The sequence below is a fragment of the Aotus nancymaae genome, unplaced genomic scaffold (assembly GCF_030222135.1).
Source record: "Aotus nancymaae isolate 86718 unplaced genomic scaffold, 86718_ANA_hifiasm-v0.15.2.pri h1tg000010l, whole genome shotgun sequence".
Taxonomy (NCBI): Eukaryota; Metazoa; Chordata; class Mammalia; order Primates; family Aotidae; genus Aotus; species Aotus nancymaae.
This window is the reverse complement of record NW_026988421.1, coordinates 75,243,228-75,253,791: the sequence shown is the minus strand read 5'-3', so window position 1 is coordinate 75,253,791 and position 10,564 is coordinate 75,243,228. Positions and strand designations below refer to the sequence as shown.

The 10,564-nt window shown below is 45.9% G+C and overlaps 1 protein-coding gene across 1 annotated transcript; it reads right to left on the bottom strand.

Moving 5' to 3' along the window:
- Positions 1-7,914: 7,914 nt before the first annotated feature.
- Positions 7,915-10,103, bottom strand: LOC105728231 (ubiquitin carboxyl-terminal hydrolase BAP1-like). Its single transcript, XM_064373707.1, is given in 2 exon segments — positions 7,915-8,612; positions 8,615-10,103. Coding segments are annotated over 2 exon segments (2,187 nt in total).
- Between the last annotated feature and the right edge of the window lie 461 nt (positions 10,104-10,564).

Sequence of the window (10,564 nt, the reverse complement as noted above, 5' to 3'; positions counted from 1 at the left end):
ATGGTTGAACTAATTTACACTCCTACCAACAGTGTAAAAGCATTCTAATTTATCCACGTTCTCTCCAGCACCTGTTGTTTCCTGACTTTTTAATGATCACCATTCTAACAGGCATGAGATGGTATCTCATTGTAGTTTTGATTTGAATTTCTCTAATGACTAGTGATGATGAGTGTTTTTTCAAATGTTTGCTGGCTACATAAATGTCTTCTTTTGAGAAGTGTTTGTTCATATTTTTTTGCTCACTTTTTGATGGGGTTGTTTGTTTTTTTCTTGTAAATTTGTTTAAGATCCTGTAGATTCTGGATATTAGCCCTTTGGCAGATAAATAGATTGCAAAAAATTTCTCCCATTCTGTAGTTTGTCTGTTCCCTGTAATGATAGATTCCTTTACTGTGTAAAAGATCTTTAGTTTAATTAGGTCCCATTTGTCAGTTTTGACTTTTATTGCCATTGCTTTTGGTGTTTTAGTCATGAAGTCTCTGCCTATACCTATGTCCTGAATGGTATTGCCTAGGTTTTCTTCTAGAGTTTTCGTGGTTTTAGGTCTTACATTTAAATCTTTAATCCATCTTGAATTAATTTTTGTATAAGATGTAAGGAAGGAGTCCAGTTTCAGTTTTCTGCACATGGCTAGTCAGTTTTCCCAAAACCGTTTATTAAATACGGAATCCTTTCCCCATTGTTTGTTTTTGTCAGGTTTGTCAAAGATCAGGTGGTTGTAGATGTGTGGCATTATTTCTGAGGCCTCTGTTCAGTTCCATTGGTCTATATCTCTGTTTTGGCACCAGTACCATGCTGTTTTGGTTACTATAGCCATGTAGTATAGTTTGAAGTCAGGTAGGGTGATGCCTCCAGCTTTGTTCTTTTTGCTTAGGATTGCCTTTGCTACATGGACTCTTTTTGTTGGTTCCATATGAAATTTATAGTAGTTTTTTCTAATTCTGTGAAGGATGTTAATGGTAGCTTGATGGAAATAGCCCCAATCTGTAAATTACTTTGAGTAGTATTGCTATTTTCATGATATTGACTCTTCTTATCCATAAACATGGACTGTTTTTCCATTTGTCTGTGTCCTCTCTTGTTTCCCTGAGTAGTGGTTTGTAGTTCTCCTTGAAGAGGTCCTTCACATCTGTTGTAAATTGTATTCCTAGGTATTATTCTCTTTGTAAGAATTGTGAATGGGAGTTCAGTCATGATTGTTTGTCTATTATTGGTGTATAGGAATGCCTGTGATTTTTGCACACTGAATTTGTATCCTACGACTTTGCTGAAGTTGCTTATCAGCTTAAGTAGATTTTGGGCTGAGTTGATAGGGTTTTCTAAATATAAAATCACGTTATCTGCAAACAGAGACAATTGGACTTCCTCTCTTCCTATTTGAATACCCTTTATTTCTTTCTCTTGCCTGATTGCCCTGGCCAGAACTTCCAATACTATTTTGAATAGGAGTGGTGAGAGGGGGCATCCTTGTCTTGTGCCAGTTTTCAAAGGGAATGCTTCCAGCTTTTGGCCATTCAGTATGATATTGGCTGTGGGGTTATTATAAATAGTTCTTATTATTTTGAGATATGTTCCATCAATACCTAGTTTATTGAGAGTTTTTAGCATGAAGGGATGTCAAATTTTGTCACAGGCCTTTTCTGCATCTGTTGAGATAATCATGTTTTTTGTCATTGATTCTGTTTGTGATGAATTATGTTTATTGATTTGCATATGTTGAACCAGTCTTGCATCCCAGGGATGAAACTGACTTGATCATGGTGGATAAGCTTTTTGATGTGCTGCTGAATTTGGTTTGCCAGTATTTTATTGTGGATTTTCACATTGATGTTCATCAGGGATATTGGCCTGAAATTTTCATTTTTTGTTGTGTCTCTGCCAGGTTTTGGTATCAGGATGATGCTGGCCTCATAAAATTAGTTAGGGAGGAGTTTCTTTTTTTCTATTGTTTGGAATAGATTCAGAAGGAATGGTACCAACTCCTCTTTGTACCTCTGGTAGAATTTGACTGTGAATCTGTCTGGTCCTGGGCTTTTCTTGGTTGGTAGGCTATTAATTACTGCCTCAATTTCAGAACTTATTATTGGCCCATTCAGGGATTCAACTTCTTCCTGGTTGAGTCTTGAGGAGCACGTATGTGTCCAGAAATTTATCCATTTCTTCTAGATTTTCTAGTTTATTTTCTAGAGGTGTTTATTGTTTTCTCTGATGGTAGTTTGTATTTCTGTGGGATCAGTGGTGAAATCTCCTATATCATTTTTTTTAATTGGGTCTATTTGATTCTTCTCTCTTTTCTTCTTTATTAATCTGGCTAGTGGTCTATCTACTTTGTTAATCTTTTCAAAAAAACAGCTCCTGGATTCATTGATTTTTTGAAGGGTTTTTTTGTGTCTCTGTTTCCTTCAGTTCTGCTCTGATCTTAGTTATTTCTTGTCTTCTGCTAACTTTTGAATTTGTTTGCTCTTGCTTCTCTAGTTCTTTTAAATGTGATGTTAGGGTGTTGATTTTAGATTTTTCCCACTTTCTCCTGTGGGCATTTAGTCCTATAAATTTCCCTCTAAACATCGCTTTAGCTGTGTCCCAGAGATTCTGGTATGTTGTGTCTTTGTTCTCATTGGTTTCAAATAACTTACTTATTTCTGCCTTAATTTTGTTATTTATCCAGTAGTCATTCAGGAGTGAGTGGTTCAGTTTCCATGTAGTTGTGCAGTTTTGAGTTAGTTTCTTAATCTTGAGTTCCAATTTGATTGCACTGTGGTCTGAGAGACTGTTATGATTTCTATTCTTTTGCATTTACTGAGGAGAGTTTTACTTCCAGTTATGTGGTTAATTTTTGAATAAGTGTGATGTGGTACTGAGAAAAATGTATATTCTGTTGATTTGGAGTGGAGGGTTCTGTAGATGTCTATTAGGTCCGATTGGTCCACAGCCGAGTTCAAGTCCTGAATATCCTTGTTAATTTTCTGTCTCATTGATCTGTTTAATATTGACAGTGGGGTGTTAAAGTCTCCCACTATTTTTGTATGGGAGCCTAAGTCTTTTTGAAGGTCTCTGAGAACTTGCTTTACAAATTTGGGTGCTCCTGTATTGGATGCATACATATTTAGGATAGTTAGCTCTTCTTGTTGCATTGATCCATTTACCATTATGTAATGCCCTTCTTTGTCTTTTTTGATCTTTGTTGGTTTAAATTCTGTTTTATCAGAGACTAGGATTGCAAGCCCTACTTTTTTTTTTTTTTTTTTGCTTTCCATTTGCTTGGTAAATATTTTTCCATCCCTTTATTTTGAGCCTATATGTGTCTTTGCATGTGAGATAGGTCTCCTGAATACAGCATACCGATGGGTCTTGACTCTTTATCCAATTTGCCAGTCTGTGTCTTTTAAGGCCATTTACATTTAAGGTTAATATTGTTATTTGTGAATTTAATACTGTCATTATGATGCTAGCTGGTTATTTTGCCCATTAGTTGATGCAGTTTCTTTAAAGTGTCAATGGTCTTTACAATTTGGTATATTTTTGCAGTGGCTTGTACTGGTTTTTCCTTTCTGTATTTAGTGCTTCCTTAAGGAGCTCTTGTAAAGCAGACCTGGTGGTGACAAAATCTTTCAGCATTTACTTGTCTGTAAAGGATTTTATTTCTCCATCAATTATGAAGCTTAGTTTGGCTGGATATGAAATTCTGGGTTGAAAATTCTTTTCTTTAAGATTGTTGAATATTGCTCCTCACTTTCTTATGGCTTATAGGGTTTCTGCAGAGAGATCCACTGTGAGTCTGATGGACTTCCCTTTGTGAGTAACCCAACCTTTCTCTCTGGCTTTCCTTAATATTTTTCCTTCATTTCAACCTTGGTGAATTTAACGATAATGTGTCTTAGGTTGCTCTTCTTGAGGAGTATCTTTGTGGTGTTCTCTGTATTTCCTGAATTTGAATGTTGGCCTGTCTTCCTGGGTTGGGGAAGTTATCCTGGATAATATCCTGAAGAGTGTTTTCCAACTTGGTTCCGTTCTCCTTGTCACTTTCAGGTACACCAATCAAACATAGTCTTTTTGGTCTTTTCACATATTTCTTGGAGGCTTTGTTCATTCGTTTTCATTCTTTTGTCTCATCTTGTCTTCACACTTTATTTCATTAAGTTGATCTTCAATATCTGATATCCTTTCTTCCACTTGGTTAAGTTGGCTATTGATACTTGTGTATGCTTCATGAAGTTCTCGTGCTGTGTTTTTCAGTTCTATCAGGCCATTTATGTTCTTTTCTAAACTGGTTATTCTAGTTAGCCATTCCTCTAATCTTTTGTCAAGGTTCTTAGCTTTCTTTGCATTGGGTTAGAACATGCTCCTTTAGCTCAGAGAAGTTTGTTATTACCCACCTTCTGAAGCCTACTTCTGTTAGTTTGTCAGACTCATTCTCCATCCAGTTTTATTCCCTTGCTGGTGAGGAGTTATGATCCTTTGGAGGAGAAGAGGCGTTCTGATTTTTGGAATTTTCAGCTTTTTTGTGCTGGTTTTTCCTTATTTTCATGGATTTATCTGCTTTTTGTCTTTGATGTTGGTGACCTTTGTATGGGGTTTCTGTGTGGATGTACTTTTTGTTGATGTTGATGCTATTTTTTTCTGTTTGTTAGTTTCCCTTCTAACAGTCAGGCCCCTCTGCTGCAGGTCTGCTGGAGTTTGCTTGAGGTCCACTCCAGACTGTGTTTGCCTGGGCATCACCAGTGAAGGCTGCAGAACAGCAAAGATAGTTCCTGTTCCTTCCTCTGGAAGGTTCAGCCCAGAGGGGCACCCACTAGATGCCACCTGGAGCTCTCCTGTATGAGGTGTCTGTCGACCCCTGCTGGGAGGTCTCTCCCGATCAGGAGGCACAGGGGTCAGGGACCCACTTGAGGAGGCAGTCTGTTGTTTAGCAAAGCTTGAGCACTGTGCTGGAGATACGCTGCTCTCTTTAGAGCTGGCAGGCAGGAATGTTTAATTCTGCTGAAGCTGTGCCCACAGCTGCCCCTTCCTCCAGGTGCTCTGTCCCAGGGATATGAGAGTTTTATCTATACCCTGACTGGGGTTACTGACTTTCTTTCAGAGATGCCCTGCTCAGAGAGGAGAAATCTAGAGAGGCAGTCTGTCTACAGTGGCTTTGCCAAGCTATGGTGGGTTCCATCCAGTTTGAACTTCCAGGGGTCTTTGCTTACACTCTGAAGGGAAAACTGCCTACTCAAGCCCAAGTAATGGTGAACACCCCTCCCCCCACCAAGCTTGAACATCTTAGGTCCACTTCAAACTGCTGTGCTGGCAGTGAGAATTTCAAGCCAGTGGATCTTAGCTTGCTAGGCTCCATGGGGGTGGAATCTGCTGAGCTAGATCACTTGGCTCCCTGGCTTCAGCCCCTTTTCTAGGGGAGTGAACAGTTCTGTCTTGTGGGCGTTCCAGGCACCACTGGGGGATGAAAAAAAAAAATCACCTGCAGCTAGCTCAGTGTCTGCCCAAATGGCTGCCCAGTTTTGTGCTTGAAACCCAGGGCCCTGGTGGTGTAGAAACCTGAGGGAATCTCCTGGTCTGCTGGTTGTGAAGGCCATGGGAAAAGTGTAGTACCTGGGCTGGAATGCACCGTTCCTCACAGCACAGTCCCTCCTGGCTTTCCTTGGCTAGAGGAGGGAGTTCCTTGATCCCTTGCAGTTTCTGGGTGAGGTGACGCCCCACCCTGCTTTGGCTCGCCCTCCATGGGCTGCACACACTGTCTAACGAGTCCCAAAGAGATGAGCCAGGTACCTCACTTGGAAATGCAGTAATCACCCACCTTCTGCATTTATCTTGCTAGGAGCTGCAGACCGGAGCTGTTCCTGTTTGACCATCTTGCCAGCCACCTCCTCATATGGTATTTTTAATATTTTTTGCATGAAACTAAGCTTTGACTACAACTCATTACATGAAATTGTGTTTGGAATTTTCCACTTTTGGCATTAGGCCAATGTTCAAAAATTTTTGGATTTTGCAGCCTTTCGAATTTTGAGTTTTTGAATTAAGGGTGCTCAAGCTGCTTTCTGTGTTTACCGTTCCTTAAAGTCTACATTTATCCCTTTAACAAATTTTCTATTAAATTTTCTGTGATCAGATAACTAGTAGAGTTGCCATCTCAGCTCACCAGCTCACTACAATCTCCACCTCCTGGGTTCAGGTGATTTTTGTGCCTCAGCCTCCAGAGTAGCTGAGACTAACAGGCCCGTGACATCACGCCCGGCTAATTTTTTTTTTTTTTTTTTTTGGTAGAGACAGGGTTTTACAATGTTGCCTAGCCTGGTCTTGAACTCTTGAGCTCAAGTGATCTGCCCACCTAGGCCTCCCAAAGCACTGGGATTACAGGCGAGAGCCACCATACCCGGCCTCTTGTCTAAATTTTGACTGAAGAAACATCCTTAGCTACTCAGAGTTGTAGGATTTGCTACAGAATGTAAAATGCTGCAACCATTGGGGTCCATTTACCAGCCTCCATTCTTTATACAGTAATTGTCACATGTATCACTTCTACCTGCATTACACACTCAGCAAGGGAATGTTATATCTACTTAACTGAAATGACAACAATCTGCCTTTCCCTGGTATGATTTCTTGTGGGACCGAAGAACTAACTTTAGCATTTTTTTTCTTTTTGTTTCTCAGGAGATTCTTAGGAGGCTTTTATTCATTCATTGATCCAGTATTTACAGGGACTAGAGGGGTCAGGCTGTGCTCTGCCCAGAGGCAGCTGTCACACCTGCCAGCACACCCCACTCACTCACTATGTACAGATAAGGGGCCTGCTTGGAACACCTTCAAAGCCATCTGGCAGAGGCCATGGGGCTGTGTTGGGGCCTGGGCTCCAGAGGCAGTGCTGGGCCCATTACCCCTTGGCATCAGGCCCTCTGGAACACAGGGCTCCAACTGGTTGTCTTGATCCTACTGTCCCCCACCCTGAGTGCCTTGCAGAGGCTGAGGAAGCTGGAGTAGCAGGGAGAGCTGAGTGGTGCCAGCTTCCTACAAGCAGCCCTGTCTCTGCTACCCCTCAGAGGAAGGAGACATGGTAATACTGAGGGGCTGGGCAGAGGCTCCTCTGAACTCCAAGCTCCAGAGACCCAGAGCCCAAGTTAGGCCCATAGCTAGGGCCACAACACTGAAGGCAAAAAGCCCCAGAACTTTGCTGTGGAGAGCAATCTCGAGTAGCCTAGCTAGAACAAGGAAGACAGTTCACTGGGTGGTGAACAGTTCCCACATGCTCCGCTCAGGCCATGGGATCCCAGCAGGCTGCTCGCCCACTCCCCACTGGGATACCTCACTCCCAACCCAGCCCAGTGCTGGGTCCCTGAGTTTTTGGCACTCTCCTAAGAGGAATGAAGAGAGTAGGCCTGGCTTCCTTACAACAGGGACAGGCTGGTGGCTGGGGCTAGAGCAGCAAGGCCCAGTGCCCACCCAGGCCCCCAGCTGGGACCCTGTATTTGTGATCCTGGCATGATACAAGGACCTGGGCCAACCAGGACAGCTGTTAGGAAAGAAAGCACAGTAGGGAGGAACCTATGTCAACGTGGTGGCAAGATGGGTTGGAGCCCGGAAAAACAGATGTCTCTGATAGGTAAAATACATATTCTGCTGCCCAGGCAGAAGGGCCCGGTCCCGCTGCTCCACAGCTGTCTGTGGAAGAAGCTACAGTACCTGGTTGTGCCCCAACTCCAGATGCTGCCTCCTGAGCACTAAGGGGCTGATCTGCCCTGTGTCAGGCCTCAGGGCACAATGCAGGGAATATGGCCAGGTTCCTCCCATTCCCAGGGCCTGGGCTTTCTGGATGGGACTATTCAGTAATACTGGGAAAGGGAGAAGTGGGGCAGGGAAAGACCCTGGTGAGGGCCACGCGGTAAGAGTGGGCTGCAGAGTCAGGGCCAGCAGTCCTCACTGGCGCTCAGTCTTGTAGGGGCGAGAGCGTTTCCGCCGGTCAGGCTTCTGCTGCTTGTGGAGCCGGCCGATGCTGACCCCTTGGCGCCACCACACGGAGATATTCTGCTCCACTAGGTTGGCCAGCATGCCTTCCTGAGCCAGCATGGAGATGAAGGTACAGACGAACTCATCGTAGTTGTGGGTCCTTCTCTGGTCATCAATCTTGAACTTCTTCCTCTTTTCCACCTCTTCCTTGAGGTTTGCCTCATAGTTTGCAATCTCAGCCTTCACACACTTCAGCAGTGGCAGCAGCTCCTCGGGTGAGTACTTCTTCTCACTCAAGGGCTCACCAGCCCTCACCAGCCCCGTCTTCTCTCTGCTATCTGTGGCTTCCACGACCTCCTTCTCCACTGGGCTGCTGGAGCCCTGGCTGCCTTGGATTGGTCTGATGGAGGGCAAGGAACCCTTCCCACCCTCTGTCAGTGTCAGGGGACTCAGCACCCCATCCTCAGCTGGGTGCAACAGGCCTGTGCTGATGACAGGACCCAGATCACGGACAGCACAGTTGTAGCATATGCAGTCAACACGCAGCAGGCTGTCATCTTCTCCAGAAAGCACCTTTGAGATGTTGGAGGTGACAGGGCTAGACGGCCGTGTCGGGTTGGCTGAGCGGATGGGCGAGCGCAGTGGCAAGCTGAAAGCACTGCCGACCTGGAGGCCGTATCTATACTCTCGTTGCTGGGGGTGAGCGGGGGCTGCGAGTGTGTGGGCACTGCCACTGCCGGACTCCCAGCCCCACTGCTAGTCTTGATGGACAGAGGAATTGAGAGGTCCTTCTGGGACTCCTTGAGCCTCTCAGCCAAGACGTTGGTGGTGTTGGGCTGCAACACCGACAGCTGCCCATCAGCAGAACCACTCGATGCCCCTGGCTTCCCTGTTCCCTTCCGCTTATACCTCCTGGCAGAGTTGGTGTTCTGCATGTCATCCTCCCCATCACCCTCATAGTTGTCCTCGTCATCTGAGTACTGCTGGGATGGGCGGACTGGAACTCGGCTGCAGCCCACATCTGCCACCAGGTCTTCTTCCTCCTGCATGGGGGACTTGGCATAGTTGTGATTGTCCAGAAAGGCTGGCAGCCGCTGGACAATGGGAGTGGGGTTGGGGGCAACCCCATTGAGGCTGCTGCCTGGAGGCTTCACCACAAGCTTGAGTTTGCTGGGAGGGCTGTGGGTTGGGGCTTGTGTGCATGAACCAGCCGCCTCCTCTGCACCATCTGTGTCGTTGCCCTCAGAGGCTGCAGGGGCCCTGTTTGCCTCTAGCACCAGCGGGGATTTGTTGCTGGCTGACTTGGACTCCTCAGGCAGCTGTGACTCTTGAGACTTGTGGGTGTGAATCAGCTCTGGCTGCGTTACTCTCATCAGCTGCTGCAGAGCCTCTAGTACTGTCTGACGGTTCACTTTCAGCACGTGCAGCCTGGCCTCATACTTGATCCTGAGGTCGGGCACCACTGCCATCAGGTTGAAGCGGATGTTGTGGTAGGGCTCCCCTGCAGTGGCGAGGCCACTATGCTCCATGGTAACCCACCAGGCCTTGTCTGTCCATTCCTCATCCTCTCCCCAGGGCCCAAGGTCAATGGGGTAGACCTTCAGCCCATCCAGCTCAAAGAGCCAGCCTGTGATAGGCACATAGCTGTTGAAGTGGAACGCCTCCATGATCCGCACTGCACTAAGGCCATTCTGCTTTTCAGGGAGGTGGCGCAGCTCGGGCCTGGCATGGCTATTATGTGCCTTGGCCAACTCTGGAGCATTGCCAATCACATATCCTTTGCTCTCAGGGCTGAAGCCTTTGGTGAAGTCCTTCATGCGACTCAGGGTAGGTCCCAGGTCCACGTTACTGCAGTTCAGGAGCACACTCAGCAAGGCATGAGTGGCACAAGAGTTGGGTATCAGCTGGTGGGCAAAGAACATGCTATTCACAATATTGCCATCAATCATGGATGTATCATCCACGAAGGTAGAGACCTTTCCCTGTGACCGGTGCTCTTCGATCCACTTGAACAGGAAGATAAATCCATATACGGGGCCCTGGCATTTGCTCTCAAGGTCGTAGATCTCCTCCACTTGCACCCCTTTGACACTGAAATCTTCCACCAGCAGGGTGAAGAGGCCCGGGTCGCCCTTCAGCTCCAGTCAGCCCTTATTCATCTTCCTGCAGGGCGGCCCCTCAGCGCCATGTCCAGGTCCTCCAGCCCCACCGCAGCCCCCACCGGGAGCCCCCACCGCCCCCGGGGCCCCTCAGCACCACACACAGACAACGGGCCCAGCCAGCATTTCTTATAGTGTAGGTATGTTTTTCAGATTCTCTTAGTTTCATGCTAGCCATACCCATCTTCTTGCCACTTTCATTCTTCAGGAGTATTTTCACTGGATATAGAGCTCCGGGTTGATATGGTCTTCTATCCTCCATGATTTTTCTTTTCTTTCTTTTTTTTTCTTTTTTTGAGACAGAGTCTCATTCTGTTGCCCAGGCTGGAGTGCAGTGGCACCATCTCAGCTGGCTGCAACATCTACCTCCCAAGATCAAATGATTCTTGTGCCTCAGCCTCCTGAGTAGCTGGGATTACAGGCACATGCCACCATGCTCGGCGAATTTTTGTATTTTCAGT